General features: G+C 44.3%; 1 protein-coding gene across 1 annotated transcript in view; it reads left to right on the forward strand.

The window, feature by feature from the left end:
• Positions 1 to 24,087, forward strand: part of PKD1L1 (polycystin 1 like 1, transient receptor potential channel interacting) — a 1,739,639-nt gene that overhangs the window by 1,280,224 nt on the left and 435,328 nt on the right. Inside the window, exon 51 of the mRNA XM_086964902.1 lies at positions 9,933 to 10,017. Coding sequence (XP_086821028.1) covers positions 9,933 to 10,017 — 85 coding nt within the window. The remainder of the gene's footprint in view (positions 1 to 9,932; positions 10,018 to 24,087) is intronic.

A 24,087-nucleotide genomic window follows, 5' to 3' on the forward strand; every position in this document is an offset into this window, starting at 1 on the left:
AAATAAAGATACCACCCCAGCAGAATGGCAGAGGGGCTGGATGTGAAAGCTTTGGCCACAGAAATTAAAAGATCACAGATAGAATCTCAGCAGCTTATTCAGAGGTTAAATGGATTCACTTTAGGAACATCTTCCAGTTCTAGCGGAGGTGCAGATAAAACTTACCTAAATCCAACCTCAGAGGTCACCACCCAGGTTATACATTCTATTTCTCCAGTTATTCCTTTGGTCCCTCCCGAGTGCTTTAATGACGATCCTCATAAAGCCCACATTTTCCTCACCCAATGTTAACTCCATTTTCTTTGTAGACCCATCATTTTCACTGATGACCAGTCTAAGTCTGCCTTCATGTTGTCTTATTTGAGCAGTGATGTGGCGTCCTGATCCATGCCTCTGGTTTCTCAAAATAACCCAATTTTATACAATTTCAATGATTCAAAACTGAATTCCTCTGTATTTTTGATCGCAGAGATATCTCCCAAGCTACGGACAATGAGCTCTTAGACCACTAACAAGGCAACAAAGATTTGATTTCGTACCTGGCCCAATTTAATAAACTAATTGTAGAAACCGAATGGCCAGAATGCAAAGGAGCTGCATTTTTTTTTTTTATCGAGGATTATGAGACAAACTTAAGAATGCATTGGCTCAAATACCAGATTGACCTACAGAAGTTTCAAAATTAATAGACCTGGTGTTACAGATTGACCAACGCTTATTTGAGAGAAGAGTTGAACTTAAGAGAATTTCGCCCTTCGCCGCCACGATTTGATAGAAGTTGAACGAAGTTCCTAAGTCATCTGAAGGGCACTCTGTAGAAGAACCAATGCAAAATGGCAGTGTTAGGGGTCCTTTAACTAAAGAAGAAAAAGATCTAGAAATATCTTTGTATTGTGGCAAGTCAGGATACTTCGTTAAGGAATGCCCCAAGAAACCTAAGAATAATAATTCGGAGAAGAGACACCCCATCAGTGAAGAGGGTTGCCCTGATTATTGTTCATTTAAAGTCAACCCCTGAGCAACAACAGGTGGCAAATACCTTGCCATCAGCTTCCCCCATCTAACTAAATCTTTCAATTTAAATTTTCAAGGTAAGACCCCGATAAAAGCTTCTTTCATGATAGATTCGGGAGCCACTGGGAATTTTTGCAATATCCAATATGCCAAAGAACTGGAATAATATTTATCAAGATAGATGTCACAGAGTCAGTGAGAGCTGTAGATGGTACCAACCTATCCTCGGGCCCAATCACTGATGAAACGGAACCCTTAATGACCGAGGATCCTGGTGGACACCGAGAAAAGATCTTGTTCAATCTCATTGATCCTCCCCAATTCCAGTTATTTCTGGGGTTACCATGGTTGACAGAGCACAACCCAGAGATTAATTGTGAGAAAAGAACTGTCGGCTAAATTTGAGTAATTGTTAGAAACATTGCTAGGGTCCTACCAAAGAGGTTTCCAACCTTTCTCCAGACAAGAATTGATCAGCCAGTTCAAAAATGGTCTGCTCCATGGAAATCTTATTCGTACCCACAGAATATGAAGATTTGGCAGCAGTCTTCAATAAGATAGAAGTAGAATAGCTACCCCTCACAGGCCCTACGACTGGAAGATTGAGTTGGAGCTGGGTGCTAATTTGCCCTGCAGCAGAATCTATGCATTAAATGAAAAAAAGAATAGGTATCTCAAAGAATATTTAGACATCTACTTGGAAAATGGCTTCATCCGTCCCTCTCAATCTCCAGTCTCCTCACCCCTTTTCATCGTCCCAAAGAAGAATCAAGAATTGAGAACTTGCATAGACTATCGAGCTTTGAACCTGGTGACGATTAAAAATCAATACCCTTGCCCTTGATCTCTGTCCCATTGGATCAGGTAAAGGAGGCCAGAGTCTACACAAAACTAGATCTTCTTGGGGTTTGCCATTTAATTCGAGTGGCTAAGGGAAGAGAATGGAAAACAGCATTCGGTCTGTTTGAATACCAGGTCATGCCCTACAGGCTGTGTAATGCCCCAGCTATTTTCCAGCACTTCGTGAACAACGTTTTAGGAGAATTCTTAGATCAAGCCGCTGTGGTGTACATAGACAATATCTAAATCTTTTCTAAAACCCTGCAGGACCACGTAGGGCAGGTGAGAGTAATTTTGAAGAAGCTCCTAGAGAACAATTTGTACGTTAAATTGGAGAAATGTGCATTTCATGTTGAGAATGTAGAGTTTTGGGGATTTGCCTTCTCTGAAGGGGGAATCTCTATGGATCCTGTCAAGATTCAAGCCATCCAGAATTGGCCCTCACCTAAGAACGTGAAGGATGTGCAGAGTTTCATTGGGTTCGCCAATTTCTATTGACACTTCATCAAGGAATTTTTCAAGAAAGTCGTTCCTATAACCAGACTATTAAAGGAAGAAAGGAGTACTGTTTCATTGGTCCAGCAATACAGAAAAGGCGTTGACCTACCTGAAAAATGTGTTCACCTCTGCACCCATTCTTCTCCATCCAGGTCTGAGAGAACCATTTTATGTAGAAGTAGATGCTTTGGATCTAGCCATTGGAGGAATCCTTTCTCAGCAACACAAGGAGACCAGACAGCTACACCCAGTTGCTTATGAATCGAGAAAGTTGACCCAGCCCCAGATAAATTATACAATTGAAGACAAGGAGTTGCTGACTGTTAAAGATGCCTTTCTTGAGTGGCGACATTATTTGCTTGGAGTGTGCCAAGTGGGCACAGTATTTACCGACCATGAAAATCTTCAATTTTTAAAATCTGCCAAACCCTAACTCCAAGACAGTTGCGATGATCATTGTTTTTCACCGATTTTAATTTTACCATAACTTACCGACCTCGTTCTACTAATGACAAGGCGGATTCCTTATCAAGAATGGATACTAAATCGGAAGCTGGAAATACAAGTATTACTCCAATAATTCCAATTGAAAGGTTTTCCTGCATCCTTCAATTTACAGAAATCGAGAAAAAGATTTGAGAGGCAATGTCTGACCAAGAAATCTTAGATTGGGCTAAGGAGGACAAGAACAGAAAAGCCAAGGAGAACCTACCTTATATCCAAGAGGCCTTATTTCTGCCGACTCTAGTATTGCAAAAGGCTGCCCTAGAGGCCTGTCATGAAGACATTTGGCCGGTCACAAAGGAATTTCAAATACTACAGAACTAATAAAAAGACTTTTTGGGTGGCCCGCTATGACTTCTCAAATAAGGCAAAATGTTCAGACTTGTGCAAAATTCATTCAAGGCAAAACTAATAGACCACCCCCTGGAGAGCTTCAACACGTTCCCACAGTTTCCTACCCATGGCACACAATAACCATGGACCTAATCGTAGATTTGCCCTCAAGTCAAGGTTTTGACACAATTCTAGTATTTGTCGATACCTTCTCCAAAATTAGTAATTTCATTCCACTAAAGAAAGTTCCTAGGGATTCTCAATTAGCTCAGCTATTCTCACAAAACATTGTCAGAGCACATGGTATTCCAGAGGTGATGATTTATGTCCGTGAGACCCAATTTGTTTCTTCATTTTGGAGGTCCTTCATGCAGCAGTTAAGAATAGATTCTCGATTTTCCACTAGTTACTACCCAGAGACAGATGGCCAGACAGAAAGATTGATTCAGGAAATTGAACAATACTTACGCCTAAACCTTTTAGATCAGAACAGTGATTGGCCCAATCGCCTTTGGACAGCAGAATTTGCACACAACAATGCTGTCCAAACTTCCACTGGTTTTTCCCTATTCTAGCTGAACTCGGCAGACATCCAAATGTAGTTCTGGGAAAATCTGAAAGTTCAGTTCCAGCAGTAGGAGATTTAAGCAAAATAATTCAAAAGCTTATAAATTAGCTAGGGAACACTTGACTAAAGCTAAGGTCTCCTATAAAAAATATGCTGATAGAAAAAGGAGAAGCAATCCAGAATATTCCCAAGGAGATAAGTTGTGGTTATCCACTAAACATTTGCATCTGAAAGGGAATAAAACATTCCAACCCAAGTATCTAGGACCATTTCAGATCTGTAAGGTAGTTAATCCAGTGACTGTCAAACTTTCCCTACCTTCTCAAGTTAAGGTCCTCCCAGTATTCCATGTGTCACTGCTTAAAAAGAGTCTTCCAAATGTTAGGATTGTGACCCCTCAGGGCCCAGTGGTAATAGACTCACACTCAGAGTATAAAATAAATACAATTTTAGATTCTAAACTAAAGAGAGGGAAACTATTTTTCCTTGTTTACTGGAAAGGTTTCAGTCCTGAGGAAAGATCCTGGGAGCCCTCTAAAAATGTTCATGCACCAAGACTCATTAAACAATTCTACACCTTTCCAAACAAGCCTTTTGCGGGAGGACACTCTTTGGAGAGAGGTACTTTCAAGAAATCAATTGTCTGCTTAATGGTAAACCCACTTAGACAGAAAAGGTGCTACCTGGCTCAATATCCTCACTGGTTAAAGTGAAGCCCACATGCTTGGTTCCTGCTGCAAAAGGTTTATACACTATTTGGTCACTGAAAGGAAAAACACTCGCTCAACATGGCAGCCGCCATGCAGACTGCGGTTAGCCTTCTAATCTTTTGGTCCGTTATTGCCTGGCAGTGCTTTTGTTGAGCGCGAGCAGTTGAAGTCCTTGCACTTCAATGGATTTCTTGAAGAGAGAGCAGTGTTCCTGTTTTGCGTCTCCTTACAGGAGGATTACTTGTATATTTTTGTCGTGCCTGCTCAGTAATAGCAGCGCATTCTTCCCCTTGGACTCCGTTATTCGGAGTGGTGTGCGCACCCATTTTTTGACTGCCAGAAGAGACCAGTGTCTCAAAGTTCAACGAAATAAAAAGACATTCTTGTAGCTTCCTTAGGAGAAAAAGAAGACACATCACTTCTCTTTGAAGGACAGTAAGAGTAGTGATTCTGAGACCAAGAGACTATGTTGTTGACCTCTAATACGTAAAAGACAACTATCTTGAACATCAACCGTTCATTATGTATGAATATATCTATGCTTTATATCTACTTGACCTCATGAAGATAATTGAGAATATTACTACGCAGTTTAACGATCTCTAGAGAGGGGCTAGCCTATGCAGGATTCAGGTAGAGAAGAGGTGTTTTTTGTTTATGGAAAGGAGATGTTGTATCTGTATATCTTTAATTGCTTGTATGTTCGGTAGTCTGTATTCCATATTCTATGTTCCATTCCAGATGCGTTGCCATATTTATGTTGTAAAAAATACAATATAAGTCTTTAAAGTAAATTGAAAAGGAGTTTAATTGTAAAATAAGATTAAAAAGTATTAACCCACAAGAAGGAAAGATCCAGATGCGATGCTGTCGAGTCCGGATGTCAAGAGAATAATGACCCGACTGCAACGCATCTGTAATGGAACATAGAATATGGAATACAGACTACCGAACATACAAGCAATTAAAGATATACAAATGCAACAAGAGGGCATTGTATAGAATGGAATTAGACATTAGGAAGCTAGGTAGGTTGTATTAACTTTGTGCTCTTGTTATTTTAAACTACAGACTACCATTGAAAATTCCCAGAATACTAGACCATCATTGGTGTTGAGGGAAGCCTGAGGTAAGTTGTTGAACCTGGAGGCGGTCTCTCTGTTGTCCCATTCCCTTTCCCCCTGGTGGGTGCTAGAGACAGGTTATCTAATTCTAATCTGTGTTGGCACTTGCAGGGAGGATTTGGGATGTTCGTATCTACTCCTGTGGAATAATCGGAATAAAGAGCTTTCTGATATTTAGTCACTCATTGTAAAGATATCTTGCATTTACCTCCAGATTGCACCCCTTATGTTGTTGTCTTGGACAAAGTTTCAATGGTTTCCCCCAAATCGAAGGAGGATGGACCCGCACTAAAACGGAAAGCAGTGCATGGACTAGGATCAAAACTGGGCCCCTGTATTGTTTCCTAATGAGATTCTCCTAGATAGAAGGGTGGGATTTATTGACTCACTCAAGAGGAGTGCAAATTGAGATGGTATTGTGGAGAAATTCAAAGACTCAAGCTTTGTAAGGCACCTTTTACAACATTTGTGCCATTTCATTATGAACCGGGCTGAGATTCAGGTTCATCCTTTTGGGGTATTTTACAGGCCAATCCCTCTGATTTCTAATACCCTTCCACTTTCTGAACGGGACAAGATCTCCAAGTGGGATTTCGAAGTTGCTTTAATGTGCCTACAACAAATATTTTTGAGCATCTGGATGGATATAAAACTAATGATTGACTGTTATATTCACCAAAACTTGATAAATACCATATTCAAGCAATCACTGAACCTCGTATTGTGCTGGAAGCTCCTCACCCTGCTATCCCTTCAGTGTATGTTCCACTGTGCCGCTCTCCTTTGCCTGACAAGGGTTTGACTCTCATTTCCTGGAATATTGTTGGTGCTTGTTCTGAAATTCAAAACCTTGATTGTCAATTTTCAGTGACTGATATTATTTGTTACCAAGAGACTTTGTTGAGGGAGGATTTTTACATAGATGGCCGCTATGTTTTTTTTCAACACGTCATCTCCTCAACATCTGACAAAGCAAATGTAGGCCTGGTCACCTTTGTCTCAGTTAAATCTAGTTTTATTCAGACTAAAGTCGTTTGGTCCTCATGGCATTTCCTGGTCACCCTTTTTTATCTTCTAGGCCCGTTTGATATCTTACTAATGTTTATTATAAGATTTTTATTCACAGATCTGGCCATGTGAAAGATCAATTTGAGGTCTTATTTAGAAAAATCCTACCAAAATAATATTATGTCATTTGTTCTTAAAATGGGTAGAGGATTTTAATATTGCGGTCTGAGTTCAGTGGCTTAAGTGTTTGTGGTAATCCCTACTGAATCCTGGGTGAATCATTATTCTGACATTTTCCAAACAAAACAAGTATATAATTTTACCCTGGAAACAGAGTGAGATGGGTCCTTGGTTACTACATATATACAAGCCTTTTGTAACTCAATAGGTGTCGAGGAGGTGGCTTGGGCAATTCAAAGGTGTTTTACAGGGAAAACCCGGGCACCAATTTTGTCCCTTGGACATTTTTAAGGCAAATATTACGTTATGGGCCCCTCCTTATAACTATAGTATTGACAGCTGCAGTAACGGGTCAACTCCCAGGTTAATGGAGGGTCACAACAATAGTCCCCATTTTCACGAAGGGGGACCGGTGTTCTCCTAGTTGCTACCATCCTATATCATTTATTGATTCTAGAAGTAAAAGTTTAGAACAGGGCCTTCTCTCTGGTGTGGAAGCATGGGCAGATGAAAACAACATTTTATCGGGACTACAGTTTGGTGTTTACCCTGGGATCAGTACTATGGAACAATGTTTCAATATGTAGCTTTTTGTAGGAAAATATGTGATGGCAAAGAATGGGTCTCCACCTGCCTTTTATAGACCAGACCTTTCCAGTGCTTTCGACCTGGTAAATCATACTAAACTATGGGACATACTAAAACCAATGGATGTCCATGATAAGACGTATGCCCTGGGAAACTTCCATAATGGTCCGTTAGGGGCCCTCAGGTGAAACCACCCCTTCAATTATAACACGGAGGTGTACGGTGGGAGTGTATTTTGACCTCCTTTCTTTTTTTGCTTCATATAAATGAGGTTTATAGCTTTTTGTTAAAGGAGGCGACAGATCTACATCGGATTGGAAAGTGTCTGAACCCAATCCTATTGTACCCTGATTATGCAGTCCTTATTTCCAGAACAGCTACGTATATTTTGTTTTAATCTTTTATAGCTTTTTAAGCTGAACAAAGACTATTCACTGACTAATATTCCAAAAGGCTCATCAGTCAGCCTATGTAAAGCTGTTAAATGTACCTTAACTAGCTTGCATTGTTGGCTTTCTGGAGTGGTGCAGTAGCAGAACAGCACTGATTAACATCGACATAACCTTAAAGCTTAGCCAAATTCAAGAAAATTCATTCTTTTTTTTTTTTAGCTGGAGTGGAAGTCATTTGTAGAACCTTGATCCGCATTCGGAGTAAAGAGTAACATTGAGATACAGCCCAGATGCCTTGATTACAGAGTGCACGTAAGGGTTTTCATAGAGCGCAGGGCAGCTTGAACAGTGTATTGGGTTTTGTGGGTGATTGTGGTGAAAGCAGATTAAATGAGGCACATTAGTGAGTACACAACAGCAGGCCTGGAGTCAGTAGGTGTCAAGAATATTATGAAAAGGTAGTCTTTTGCTATTTTCTGTAATATTAGAGTGAGGAAAAGTGTGTCGCATAGAGGACATTTATTCTAGAGTTGCAGGGTGTAGATTTAACTGGTCGCTTTCTTGAGTGTTCCGTCTGGGCCTTTTGTATCTGAAGCTGTGAGAGGGAGCAGGTTCTCCTATTTGTTGAGACCAATAAAGAGATAGTTTGCCTGCATGTTACATTGTTGTCAATTAAATGATCAGTAAATCATCAAGTAGAACTTTAAATTGGTGTTCCATGAAAGAGGATTCCTAAATTGTACTTAGCATGACACTTCTCCTGGAGGCCCATAAATCTGTTCCAAGGTCCACAGCCGAAAGTAAATCTTGGGAAATGTTTCCCTTTACATTCTACCACTTTCTAATTCTTTGAAAATGTCGTTTAGTTTCCTGAGTGAAAGTAATTAAAATGTAAACAACAAAATTGATAAAGATTGAAAACCTTGAATTCAATGTATTCTTTTGAGATACCATAAGATCTGTTCACTCTTCCTCCAGTATTTATTTTCTTTTACTTATTTTTAAAAACAATTCTTTACAGACAAACATTGGGAAAGAGAAACATCCTGGCACTCGCATTAGAAAAGCACACCTATTAGTTTGACCTAACTGGCTCTACTGATGTGGCACTCCTGCACCTGGTTCGCTCAATGAATGTCTGCTCTGACTCCTTTATTGCTGACTTAGCAAAAACGCACAGGATCTGCCCCCTCAGTTCTTAAGATTGTGAGGTAGAGGGTGGGGCCCCATCTCAAGCTAGCTGGTTTTTGGGTCATGAGTATTTGAAGTGGAGGACCGCAGTTTTATCCTAAACACTTTATAAGAATGTTAGTCCACCCAACTACTAAAACCCAGCTGCACATAATGGATTGTTTGCATTTCCTGTTCTCCTGATGGTATGGAGGCGTCGCGGTTTCCTGATATTCAGACTGACCTCAGCGAATTCATGTGAGTCAGTGAGAGAAGACACTGACGGTCGGGTAGGACATCCTTGCATGCGCTAGGGTCGCACAGGAGCACAGGTCGCACAGTAGCACCAATGAGACCAACGTCCATTTTCGTCAGGCAGGAACCAGACATCCAGCTTTGAATAGCATGAAGGATTGAATCGTGTGGTGTCGTTAATGTTAGTCTTTTTGAACATTCTTTTGGGTGTGAACTACCTCAACACAACAGTTCTTTTCAACTTGCTTACTTACTCCGGCTTTCAGCTCTAGTCTTTTCCTTCCAATCCTATGAAACTAGGATAAGAGAGTTAGGTGAATGTGTGAGCTCTATATTCATCTTCTCTCACGAAAAGCTCGCAAGGTGCAAGTCATACTTTGGAAAAAAATTCATTGATACATTTCATGAAGGTAGTTCCTCACCACAACGCTAATTTTACCTCAGCCGTTTGCAGAGGTAGGTGAAATGTAAGCATGACGTTCCAATATTCTAATGTGTGCTAGAAAAAATGCTACTTTATTGTATCTATATTTTATGTTCACAACGTGATGAAGCGTATACACACACATTGTATTGTCTAAAAATGATAAATTGTTTAAGAACGTTTTTATTTTAACGATGGAGCAGATGTAAAAAATAATGCTCTACATTTACAGTTTTTGTTATATAGTGAAAAACATATTTAACTGTTTCGGGCAATATTTTACATGTTAATATAAATCTATCTGTTTTTTATCTTATTATACAGATTTGGATCTACAAAATGTATTCTTTGGCTCCACGCATTATGCTTTTCTACCGTGTTCTGCTTTTTTGTCCTTCAACCGTTTGTGGTAAGGCATCATCTTGGTTATTGGATATATTGAAAATAAATATCACTTATGAAACAACAGAAGTGCCCCATCCTTTGACAATGAGTATGAGCAGAATATGCAACAGAAGTGTAGAGTATTGTGACATTGGAAACAGTAATTATGCATATGGTTTGTAATTTCATAAACCAGGCACGTAGCCAACAATACATGTTTATGGATACATGGCCCCCAGTAATGACTACAGAAATGAAAAAAATAGCACCGATGTTTTCCCAGTAACATTTTTCAGGAAAATACTATATATTTATATTTTAAAGAACCAATAAATCTATAAACAGTTGTGGGAATTCGTGCAAATGGTGCATTTTGAAGCACATTTCATCAATAAATTAGCACTGGGAATGATAAAATTTAAAGACAACTTTGCAGGAATTTGGGGAGTATCCATGAGGGATTTTTGTTTGTAGTCAGTGGAGCATAGTGTTTTTTTTTGCCGTGTTACATTTTTAACGTTGTAAGTTAAATAGAATTTAAACGAAGTTTTACAGATGGGGCGTGTGGTTTCACCAAGAACGAATTGCAAAAATGTGTGACAACAATTAATGTGTTTTAAAGCGCATAGGTTCAATAGCGATAGTCAAAACGAGATAAAAAGTAAATAAAATATACAGGAGGGAGAGGGAAGGTTGACTATCTGCCCAGGTTAATTCTTGCACAGAGAGATTCAACTAAATGTTATCAAAACATCAATCAGATCTGGATAGGTATTTAAAGGTAATTCTAAATAAATAGGTGCGTAGACATGCCCACTTCGTGGTTATATGTAGGCAGTCCTGCAGGGGCCACACAAGAGTAGACCCTCCTCAGCTAGCCTGCATCATGACAGGGGTACGTGTTAGGGGCAGGGTCACTATGGGGACCTCAGAGAGATCTTTTATAAGGCTGTGACCTGGCTGCAGTTCCGGATTACCAAATAGGCAAAGTAGGCACTGGCCTATGGGCGCCACTCATTTTAGGGACAAAATACAGCTTAAATTACATAAACCAGAGACATCAGATTCACATAACAGTTTTTCTATTAAAAGCTCATCTCCTGGCGGATGTCAGTTTGTAAAAAAAATCTGGTGTATTTGATATTAGGAGATAGTTTGAAAAGGATGCTCCGAAATTTTGACGGCCTAGGGGCCACCACAGGGTTTAATGCGGCACTGCCTGTCTGGATATTCTAGCTCCACCTCCAAAGATAAGAGCAGCGACTCTAGTCAGCCAATAGCCACGCCCCTAATGCTGTGGTCGTGAACGGTGGTGATACATGTAGGGTGTCAAATCTGTCTCTCAGCAGGCCTGTTTCTTCCTTGTTGCTACTGTGTGCATGGTTTTACCTGTTTGATTGGTAAAGAGAAGAGCTCTGTCCAGCAAAAATATAAATCTGAAAGATACAGGTTAGTATTAGATTCCTTACCTTAGAATATCCCCAGGCGTCAGTCTGGATCCGGAAACTTTTGCGTAGCTGTACCCTTGTGCGTCGGTAGGCGTCATCTGCGGCTCCGCGTCCGTCGTCGGCGCCTGGATGACGTTGCCGGAGTACTTGGACGCCGCCCTCAATCGCTGGCGTCAGTTCTTATACATAGCTTTTCTGCGCGAGAAACGCAGAGCCATGATAAAAACCAACACTGGTGCCATGAAACTAGGGCCCTGAAAGGGGATTACCTTAACCCTAGATATCGGTTTGCAGAACGGGGAGGATGGGTGGGGTGGTAAGGAATCTAATACTAACTACTGTTTCTTACAGATATAACGTTACCAAAGGTAAGTAGCTTCCGTCGTTGGCGCCGGGATGACGCCGCCGGAGTACTTAGACGCCGCCCTTGCGCGCTGACGTCAGTTCTTCTTTTTTCCGCGCCAGCAAGCGCCGATCCGAAAAAAGTTGGACCTCAGTCAATTTTTTACTAACTTTTTCGATCCTTTTTGATCATCTTTTGAAGTCTTACGACTCCGACGGTGCCGGTAGGGATGCCCGGGTTCAAGCCCTGCGTCGATTGCAACCGACTGATGTCGGTTACCGACCCCCATCGCCGGTGCCTTTACTGTCTGGGCCCCGACCACGACGACAAGTCCTGCTCCGACTGCTGGGCCCTGACGTCCAAAGCTAGAAGGGAGCGGTCTCGCAAGAGACTCGAGCTCCGGCAGTCAGCCCCAAGCCGCTCGAGGTCCCGGTCCGGAAGGAGGTCGAGGGACCGGTCGCGGGGCCGGAGTCAACACAGTTCCGGGAGTCGTCACCAGTCTTCGGGCTCAAAGTCCTCAGGTAAGAGGCACAAGAAGTCGAAGAGGCGACATCGCTCTTCTGACTCCCACCGACACTCGCGCGATGCGGCCGGGTGTTCAGGCGACACTGCCCCCGCGGCTCCGCCAGAGCCGCAGGCATCACTGCCTGCTCCATACCCGCCGGTCCCTGGGCAGCACTCGACGCTGAAGGAGATCGAGGCCTTCCTCGTGGCCATGAGGTCGCTCACTCCTCCATCGGGTTGCGCTGCGCCTTCGGGCCAAGCGGCCCCGACTAGGTCCCCAAGCGGGCCAGGTGCTTCGGCCCCTGTGCCGTCGGTGACTTCGATCCCAGCTCTGCAGGGCCCTGCCGGATCCGGCTCCAGATCCGGGTCATCGCGGGTCGACCTCACGACCTCGCCGGCTGTGGCCCCCAGGGTGTCGCCCCCGGTGCCGTCACAGGACGACGCCGTCCCCAGTCTTACCCTTGATTCGGGTCTGGCGTCGGAGCGGCGCCGCTCAGTGCTGTATTTGACGCCGCTAGGAGATTTCTACTTCTACAACCCGGCCCCATCCTTTGACCATAAGTATCAGGAGATGGGTGGCGAGGAGGATTGGGAGGGGTCCGAGGACCCTCTGGCATGTGATTGCCAGCCTTCTCAGGACTGGGCAGGTGAGATAGGGGAGGGCAGTGGTCTGGACACTTCGCCCGACACTAGATCTCTCTCCCCTCCTACCTTGGCTACGGAGGAGGGGGCTGCCTATAGTGTGGTGCTGACGCAGGTTGCCAAGGCTTTGGGCCTTGAGCTCCCCATCACGCCGTGAGGACTAACCTCCTCACTGAGGTCTTTAAACTGCAGGTAAGCTCGGCTGAGCCTCTGCTGCCGTTTAATGAGGCCTTGTCAGACGTTCTTCTGGGCACTTAGTCCAAGCCCGCTACAGGTCTGCCTGTAGATAGGAACGTGGTCAGGCGCCACCGCCCGGCTCCGGGCGACCCTTGCTTACTGTCCACCCACCCCACCACCGAGAGCCTTGTCATCCAGGCATCTAATTCCCAGACCGCATTCCTGACGGCTCCCCCCGATCGGGAATTCAAGAGGTACGAACAGTATGGTAAAAATATGTTCTCCTCCATTAGTTTGGGGTTGCGGTCAGTCAACACTGCGTGCCTCTTGGGCCATTACACCCACTCTCTGTGGGACATGCTGCCAGAATGTCCGGAGAGGGTCCAGACTAAACTCACCCAAGCCCTTGTGGAGGGTCGAGATGCGGCACGGTATTCCATCCGGTTTGGGCTGGATACCACGGACTCGCTGGGCAGGGCGATGGCAACGACGGTGGCGATTCGTCGCCACGCCTGGCTGAGGTCCGCCAACTTTTAGGCTGATGTCCAAAACACCCTTATGGACATGCCGTTTGATGGCCGTCGCCTCTTTGGCGACAAGGCAGACAGTGTGCTTGAGCGCTTTAAGGACTCTAGTGCTATGGCCAAGTCCTTGGGCCTCTCGGCCCGCGCCAGCAAACTGTTGCCTTTCACTCTTTTCGTGGCCACACACGTCCTGCCAGCCATGGGCCGCAGACTAACATCTAGCGCGGTGGGGGAACGTGGTAACCGCGTGGCGGTGGTTGGGGACAACAGCGAGGTCAGTCCACACCTACCCCTGCAACATCCGCCTCGAAACCCTCGTAGTCTGAGCTTTCATGCCCATGTGACGCTGGTGGGGGGCAGGGTTTGCCATCACCTCCTCCACTGGCGCACCGTCACATCGGACAGGTGGGTGCTGCAAATCGACCGAAGGCGCTACTCCCGCCCCCCCTTCAAGGCGACCCCTCCAGCCATGCCACCGCAGTACCACCGCGTATCGGGGGATCACTTGCAACTTCTGCAAGAGGAAGTATCGGCCCTCTTGGCCAAGGGGGCCATCAAGCGCGTTCCTGGGCCAGAAGTAGGGTGTGGTTGTTACTCCCACTACTTTCTGGTTCCCAAGAAGGACAAAGGGGGCCTACGCCCTATCTTGGACCTGCGGAACGTCAACAGCTTCCTCCGGAAGGAGAAGTTCAAGATGCTGACTTTGGCTCAGGTCTTAGCTGCCCTGGACCCGGGAGACTGGATGGTAGCTTTTGACTTGCAGGATGCTTATTTTCACATCCCCGTCCTGCCGGCCCAACGGCGTTACCTGCGGTTTACGGTAGGCCACAAGCACTTTCAGTTTACCGTGCTTCACTTTGGCCTTACCAGCGCCCCTCGGCTGTTCACGAAAGTGATGGCGGTGGTCGCAGCTCATCTGCGCCGGTTAGGGGTTTCAGTCTTCCCCTACCTCGACGACTGGTTGTTAAAGGCGGGCTCGCCCCAGACAGTCGTCAGCCACCTCCAGACTACGGCCGACCTCCTGCACCTGCTGAGGTTCTCCATCAATGTGCTTAAGTCACACCTGTGTCCCTCTCAGAAGCTCGTCTTCATTGGAGCGGTTCTAGATTCAGCGCAGTTTCGGGTTTATCCTCCCGAACAGCGGGTTTGGGATATTCAGGCTCTGCTTCCGATCTTTCAGCCGTTATCCTGAGTCTCGGTCAGGTTGACGCTGCGGCTTCTGGTGCTGATGGCCTCCTGCATCCTTCTGGTGCATCACGCCAGGTGGCGGATGAGGGCTCTGCAGTGGGAAACTTGTCCGACCATGTCTTGATCTCGGAGGGCACTGCAAGACAGTTGCAGTGGTGGCTCACGGACCGCGATTGGGTCAGCAGCAGATCCCTCACCCTACCCCAACTGGAGCACGTAGTTGTGATGGACGCGTCCCTCCAGGTCTGGGAGGGCCACATGGGAGAGGCGGAGATCAGAGACCTCTGGTCTCCGGTGGAGTCCCGGCTCCACATCAACCTTCTGGAGCTGCGGGCGATCCGGCTTGCACTGAAGGCATTCCTCCCTTCTGTCGGGGGGAGTGTAGTGCAGGTGTTCACAGACAACACTACCGCCATGTGGTACTCCAACAAACAGGGCCGGGTGGGGTCGTGGACCCTATGCCAGGAGTCTCTGCCCCTCTGGCAGTGGCTGGAACATCAGGGCATGACCCTGGGGGTTCAACACCTGGCAGGTTCCCTGAACGCCGGGGCGGACGAACTCGGCCGTCGGTGCATGATGGATCACGAATGGCGTCTGAACTCGGACGTGGCGCAAGGCCTCTTTCAGCTGTGGGGAGAGCCTTGGTTAGATCTATTTGCCACAGAAGAGAAGGCGCAATGTCATCAGTTCCGCGCGTTGGAATTTCCAAGGCGGCGCTCGCTCGGAGACGCTTTTCATCGCGAGTGGAGCTGCGGTCTGTTGTACACCTTTCGCTTATACCACTTCTGCCCAGAGTGCTGAAGAAGATCAGACGCGACCGGGCCCAAGTTATCCTTGTGGCTCCGGACTGGGCACGAAATACTGGTATCCCGACCTAATCAGCATGTCTGTCGATCCCCCGATTCGTCTGCCTCTTCAGGAGGACCTTCTGTCGCAGCAGCAGGGGACGGTCCTCCACCCGAACCTGTCCAGTCTCCACTTACATGCGTGGAGATTGAGAAGCGGCAGTTGAGGCCATTTGACTTGCCTCCTAAAGTTTGTAATGTGATTCTGGCAGCCAGGCGTCCCTCCACGAAATCGGTATAAGCCTGCAGGTGGAACAAATTTGTGGCATGGTGCACAGTAAAGGCTGTGGATCCCCTTTCTGCCCCTCTTTCAGAGGTTCTTCTCTTTCTTCTTTCTCTTGCCCAGCAGGGCTCTGCTCTGGGCACTGTCAAGGCCTACCTCTCTGCCATTTCCGCCTTCTTAAGGCTCCCTGATCAGCCCTCTTTGTTCAAGTCCCCAGTTGTAAATAGGTTCTTGAAGGGCATCACTCATATGTTTCCTCCTGTTCCTTTTGTGATGCCTCAGTGGGACTTGAACCTTGTTCTGAACTATCTAATGTGTGCTCCTTTCGAGCCACTTCATAACTTTCCTCTTCGTCTCCTTACTCCGAAAACTGCTTTCCTGGTTGCCATCACCTCTTCCAGGAGGGTGAATGAGCTCCAGGCTCTTTCCTCTAAACCTCCCTTCCTTTCTGTCCAGACAAAGTTGTGTTGCGGACGCGACCCTCTTTCCTGCCCAAAGTAGTCACAGCCTTCCACATCGGGCACCATCACCTTGCCCACCTTCTTTCCGCCTCCGCATCGCTCGAAAGAGGAAGAGAGGCTCCACCGTCTGGACCCAAAACGTGCGATCTCATTCCATTTTGCACACGCCAGTTCCGGGTGGATGACCATTCTTTGTTGGTTACGTGGGCGCTAAGAAAGGTTGGATGGTGCACAAGCGAATCATCTCTCGATGGGTCGTGTTGTGCTTCTAGGTAAGCTACTCTTTGGCTAAAAAGGAGCCTCCTGTTGGGCTGAGGGCCCATTCCACTAGGGCGACAGTGACTACTACTGCCCTGGGCCAGGGAGTCCCCTTGCAGGACATCTGTCAGGCAGCAACATGGGCCTCGCTGCACACATTTGCAAGACACTACTGCCTGGACATCCAAGTCCGGAGAGATGGCTTTTTTCGGCCGTTCCGTTCTCCAGGACTTTCTTGTGTGATCATCGGTTCGCAGACCCACCACCGGGGTTGGTATTGCTGGGGTATCTATTCTAAGGTAAGGAATCTAATACTAACCTGTTTCTTTCAGATGCACAAGTTACTTATCTTCGGTAACGATATATCTGCAAGAAACAGTAGTTAGTATTAGATTCCTTACCGCCCCACCCACCCTCCCCGTTCTGCAAACCGATCTCTAGGGTTAAGTTCATCCCCTTTCAGGGCCCTAGTTTCATGGCACCAGTGTTGTTTTTTATCATGGCGCGGAAAAGCTATGTATAAGAACTGACGTCAGCGCCTGAGGGCGGCGTCTAAGTACTCCGGCGACGTCATCCCAGCACCAACGACACCGACGACGGACGCGGAGCCGCAGACGACGCCTACCGACGCTCAAGGGTACTGCTACGCAAAAGTTTCCGGATCCAGTCTGATGCCTGGGGATATTCTAAGGTAAGGAATCTAATACTAACCACTGTTTCTTACAGATATATTGTTACCAAAGGTAAGTAACTTGTGTGACACTTCTCTTTCCACGGCTACAGTGCACAGGTCCTCCCTGATGGCATGCTCTAGGCGGATGTACGGCATTACAACGCGGGCTTTTACACCGAGTGCCGTTACAACGCTGTTTTTACAACGCAAGTCGTTACAACGACTTGGGCTGGATAGTGGAATAGTTTAATTTTCTATTCCAACTCCAGCCCACGTTACAGTAGGGAAGGTGTTGGAATAGAAAATTAACTATTCCCTATCCAATAGCGCCCTCCAGCGCAAGTCGTCGTAACGACTTGCGTTGTAAAGGCAGCGTCGTAATAGCAGCGCGGTGTAATGCCCGCGTTGTTAAGGATGTTTCCCGCTCTAGGCAGCTAACATCTGCTTGCACACACATTGAAGCAAAAGGGAGGTTCCAAAAGTTCATAAAAAATCATGGATTATTCGAAATGACGTGGTTAAACATTCCGTGCTCGTCGTAGCATCTCCCATCTTCAGCAGAAGCGAGGCTTCCAGAGCCTGCTCAGAATGACCCCTTCTGTCTTAATGACCCTGGCATTATGCAGCTTCAGCCGTATACCTCAATTCGTTGACAGTGTATTATCTTAGGTTGATCTGTGCCATTTGTCAGGTATAATACCCTAGATGTGAGTCGCTAGTACTACATGAATGCGTAGCTGTGTGATGGGAAATTTGTGGTAATAAAAAGCTTCACTGGTGGACAAGCGGACAAAGCGAATCAACATTTATCCAGTGGACTTTCGTTTTTTTTTTTTTTGGGTGGAGTAGGAATTTCTCCATCCAAGAACGTTTTGGGACAACAGTGTAATTCACAACACAGTGCTTTAAAGCAAAAACTGCTTCATAAGTGGTTCTAAAGGTAACCTAAATGAGTATTCCAATACTTCAGGGTCAAGTCATGCTACTCTGGAGGACAGTTTCTGAATATCTGAAGAGACCCAAGTGTCTGTGATAAATTTGTGCACTTCATACAAAACGCTGGTAGCTAGGAGGCACACCTTTCTCCGTTCTCCGTTCTTAACTTATGTAAAGAGATCCTTGAGAAAAATAAGTAAAGAGGGAGAGAAATATCACCCACTGTAAAATTGTTCCATTACTCCATTTACTAAAATGTGTCAGACTTCTCATAACAAGTAATGCTTCACATGTCTACCATGCCAAGGGCGCTGAGCAAGCGTTTTGCGTAAGCACGTCAGCTTTGATCACTGATGATTAATAGACCAATGATGTTCTTAGTGGCCATATTACCTATAATTTAAGGCACTCATTGACTGGCTATCATTCCTACTGCCCCTCATGACGTAAAGTGTAAATTCCCATACAAGTTTCAACTTCACCTTTTCCTCATACACAAAAAGTTTCAGCCCTCCGTCCATCATCTCCTTGTGTTTGCTTGTTTGCCCTAGGTCGGCAGAGTGTGCTTTGACTTGGGTCCTTTGCTCACTTTACCACTAAATTCAAGCTAGCCTGGCTGATGAGGGACGTTACCCCGAAATCGGTCCAAGGATGCTTGTTTCCGGTCCAGGGAACACCTGGCTTGGCAGTTCGGGCTGGACTGTTCCCATGGGGCTCAGGGTCAAGCCTGATTGGCATATAGCTGGGTCTGAACTGGGGTCGCGAAGTGAGCTAAAGAGCGATGATCTGTTCAACCCAGCTCTAAGTCTGGGAGTGAGTGTCTCAAAAGTTTCAGCGATCCATCCATCATCCCCTTGTATTTGTGGTGTGTGCCGAAGCCACGTTTGAATTTAAATAGTGATTTTTTTATAAATTAACATCAAGATAGTGTGGGCAGTGCTTAATTTGAGCCGGTGGCTTTCGGTGCTCAGCACCGGCACTTAATTGTCAACACTGGTACTTATGAGGGTCTGTACCATGGTGGCGCTGACTGTCTAATTTAGAGATGAGCGCAACAACAGATACTTGTTCATTCAAAAGACATTAAAATGACAATAACAGTGCTCATGCCATTCATATAGCTTTGATGGCCTAGAATTGTCTGAATAGTCACACTTTTAGGAGTGTAATAGTTAATAGTTGTGTTGGTACTATTGTGAGCAGTGCTGGCCAGAGCAATGACTGGTTCAAATGGCAGTGGCCTCCTGGTGAGGGCCCCAGCAGTTATTTTTACAAATTAAGCACTGTTGTGGGGATGGCTTTATTCCCTTAGTGTAATTGTATAGTGTTTTCTCTTTGACACTGTCCAATATGAGGTAATGTGAAAGAAACAAAATGGTAATTGAATCCTAAAGAGGTGTGTTTGCCTCCACATTTGGCTGTGGGAGGGAGGAGTTCTTGTGTGGTATTAAGTGCTATAACATAAAACATAGGAATGGTCGAATGTCAAGGAGCTGCACAATAAGCATGGCCGGACTGGGAAACCAAGAGGGCAAATGCTCAAACCAGCTCCACACGCTTCTCTCCTCGCATAACCTTGCTCTTTCCAGTCATATATTCTCCCACACTCCTCTTGCTCCTCCTTTTCTGATCTTTCTCTCCACTTTCCCCTCCCTGTTTCTATATCTTCTATTTTTTTTGTTTTGACAGAGTTTTATATAGCGCAAACTTGACCCTAAGGTATCTGGTATCAGAGCTCTTTACGCAAGCACCAGTTACGTTACATGAGGACACATTCATTTTTGTTAGGCACAGGGATATTAAGTGATTTGCCCAGAATCACAGGATGTTGCGCGTCCTTGCTGAGACTCGAACCTAGTTCCCCAGACCTTAGGTCAACCTCCCTAGCCGTTAGGCCAACTCCTCTCCCATCTCTTGAAGCCGCCCTGTGCCTCCGGGGCACGAGGAGCAGTCCTGAACTTTCAAAACTGGCCTCCAAGGGCTCCAACCGTCTGGGGAAAAGCCCGATGGAATAAAAGGCCTGTCTAGCCCTTTCAATGAGGACTGGTTGATTCAGGCTAAGCTATTTTTTTCTATTCTTTGTTTTTAATTTTTTCTAACATTACAATCAATCAATATAAGCTTTATTCAACATGTACAAACAACTATGAAAGCAATTAAAAGTTTAAAATACATTTATAAAAACAATCATTTAAAAGAGATTCAGACAGCCATTACATAAGACACTCCATATCAAATACATATTAATCATTCATCAGAAGACACTGCCTTTTCTTGCATTCATGGCTTTTAATATAAATGACGCAACATTAAAACATATCCCAGAATCATTAAGGCCAGCAAGTAATTTCATTGCAGCTTTATGCGTTCTCACACTAAGTTTTAAAAAAAGTGGTTTTAAATAGTAACGCCTAAAATACAAGTAAAAATCAGAAAAAAGCATAAAAAGAACTGTGCTTTGCTTAGACTGCCCATCGCAAGGGCAGGGGGTAAAATCTGAGGGACATGATTTAATTACATGGAAAGCGACTAGATGATGTACTATTCCTAATCTCAGTCTGATCAATACAAAATGATGTGTTGGCATAGTCACCTGTGTCAAATAATCTTGAACTTCCATTGTAGATTCTATTGATTGATAGAATATAAAAGTTGATTGTATCCCTACCATTCTCATACGAGTTTCTGTTTCATAAATAAGAAAGGCATCCTTAATTACCTGTTTAGTTAGGGTAATCACCTGCCCAGGATTCATTTGGATGTATAAATTAACTAATTTGCTATATATCGCTAATATATCTTAACCAGGGAATACACATTTTTTAATCCAGGAGTAGACAGTCCTTAATAGATTTGGTAAAATTAGTTTAATCTTTGGCCCAAGTGGACCTCCATAACAGCAACGGCCGCAGGGCAACTAAATCTGCTATGTACAATAATCATACTTCCTGATGGATTACTTCAATAGATGCTGAGGGGGGTAAACTTAAAAGACGTTTTAAGAAAGAATTTTCTTCTTGCTGCAATACCTGGCTACAATTATGACACCACACCCCTGTGCCATATAGGGCAGTCGCAACAGTTCTGGTCTTGTACATTGCTAACATTTCCTTGATTGGACAGTTGCCTAATTTTGATGCAAATCTAAAAACCCTGCATGCACTCTTATTCATCTTAGATCGAACATTGATTAATCCATATGACCCATTCCCACTACCTGAAAAAGTTACTCCCAGGTAGCAAAAAGGGTTAACAGTATCTACAGGGGTACTATCAACATAAAAAGTTTCGTATTTCTTTAATTTAGGTCTGCATACCATGGTATATGTCTTTGTTTAATTGATTAGCAGTTTCCTTGCGACAATAAAATACCTAAAGTTGTTGATTAAACGCTGTAGGCCTACCGGGGTCCTAGAGAGCAACACAGCATCGTCTGCAAATAGCAAGGGCTACCTGAGATTTTTGGGGCATCTGCTTGAACCAATTGCAAAACTTTGTCTACCTCATTAATAAACAGTGAAAAAAGGAGTTGGGCCAGAACACAGCCCTGGTGAATGTCTCGTTTCACATCAAAATTCGCCCATTCGCCCAGCTGCCCATATCGCAGCTTAGTTGATAATATCTCATAAAGCCTTCCAAGGAAACAGATAATTGGTTTAGGTGCGCCAAGATTAAGCAGAATTGGCCAAAGAATTAAATGGTCGACAAGATCGAATGCACTGCTATGGTCTGCAAAGCATAGATACAATCTCCCTTCTTTAGCGCATGTCTACTTGCCTATTAATAATTCCATGTTAATACATTGCTGTATGGTCTAACCTTCCCTAAAACCATATTGTGCTGGGGAAAGTATCCCATTTTCATTTACCCACTTTTCTAATCTCACTAGAAGGACTTTGCTCATCACCTTTACTGAGGAATCTAGGAGCAATATGGGGCGGTAGTTATTTGCCTCTGACTTATTACCTTTCTTAAAAATAGGAATATCAACAGAATGGCCCCACAAAGGAGGGATATGCTCTGTCACAGCTGTATTAAATACCCTAGTAGGAATGGGCCCCCATAAGTCTGTTTCAGCTTTATAGACATCAGTGAGACCCTATCTGGGCCGGGGGCTTTCCCCCCCTTGCTTCCCTTCAGACCCATCTTTACTTCTTCAGTTATAATATTTAATGGTAGAATGGGCCAATTCCTCTGTGTTTCACCTAATGTCCTAGATAGTTCATAATCTGGTGGAATAGAAATACTTGAAAAATGATATACGCAAGCTTCACATGTAACATGGGATATCCACTCAGGGAGTCAATCCCACTTCAAAAATGGCAAATTCACTATTTCCCCAAAAAGTTTGCTATTAGTAGTGTCTGGTGCCATGGATAACTTATCCCATGCTGACTCCTGTAATTCCTTTTTCCTAACCTCAAGGAAAATTTTGTAATTAAACCTTGGGTTTTTGATCAGGGCATTATCTCTTGGTTTGCAGTATAGGGCCTGTTTCAATTGATTTAGGGCTTGTGTGCATGTATAACCAACCACCCTCTATATTGCCTATTTTTTTCTGGTAGGGCGCGGTCAGTATCCCATCTATTATAGTATTCATTTTAATAAAATTAGTTATCAACTGGGTAGAGCTAACAACATCATCGAGACAATAAAAAATCTCACCACATTTTGTGACAATTTCATACAATATTTTTGTGGGGTCCACTCCCTCCCTTTTAATATGAACTCTGTTAGGTCTAAAAGGCACGATAATATTTATAGTACTTGGGTGGGCTGCAACCTTTCTGTCCCAAAGTAGGACTGTCATTATGATACAGTTGTGATCTCTCAGTGCTAGCTGGACAACCCTCTGAGTGTAACACATATTGCTAGCACTAAAAGAAATTAGCACATGATCGATGATGGATGCAGCATTCCTACCTATGAATGTTGGTATTAGATCACCATTAATATCGTGAGCACTCTGTAGCAATTCTAAATCAAACTTGCCAATCATTGAGTTCAGGGCTCTACCATAGTCATTGTGTGGGAAATGTATATAATCATCCCCTTCTTTATTTTTAACCCTGCATACTCGAGTGGCCGACAAAGAGCTTGCATGAATATTAAAATCTATGACCCAAATAAGTACAATGTTATTATTAATAGAACTTAACCCCTTATCCAACTCTAGAACAATTTTACTACGGGTTGAATCAAACACATTATTATAATAATTAACCAAAACCACATCCTTGGCACCTTTAGAATGCAACCATATAATTTGAATATACACTTCAATTGTGACAACTCTTTTTACAATTACTGGTAACTAATTTGAAACAAGAAACAGGAGCCCCCATTTCGCTCTTCCTGCAGGCAATGGTACTGCCGGTAACCAATGTGAAGGAAACCCTTCAATATAAATAGGATAGGCACACCAAGTTTCTTGTACACAAATCATGTCAAGTTCATTAATAAAATCATACCATCCTAGGGAGTCCTGTTTACTTATTAGATCAGCAATATTCCAAGGTGCCTTTTTTTTATCCATTATCTATTTCGAGCCTTGGGTTAACAGTGGAAAACTCACTCACACAATCCTCATGTTGATTAATAGGAGCTAAGATGACATTCTCTGTAAATGGTGGGTCAGTACCCAGATCTTTATAGGGTAGAGTAATAACATCTAAATACTCCCCACCATGATCGAATTTCCCATCTTTAGGGTTTATGGTCGTAGCTGTAAGGAAATGGTCGGATTCATGTCAATCATTTTCTTGCAGGGTGCTCAGGGCTTGGTATCTATTTGAGAAAGGCAATAGGTATTGAGGATGGATTTCTAAGTCTGTACAAAAGGAGGTGGTGATGGACGGAGCATCTGAATCAAT

This window comes from Lissotriton vulgaris, chromosome 4_1 (assembly GCF_964263255.1).
Source record: "Lissotriton vulgaris chromosome 4_1, aLisVul1.2, whole genome shotgun sequence".
NCBI classification, from domain to species: domain Eukaryota; kingdom Metazoa; phylum Chordata; class Amphibia; order Caudata; family Salamandridae; genus Lissotriton; species Lissotriton vulgaris.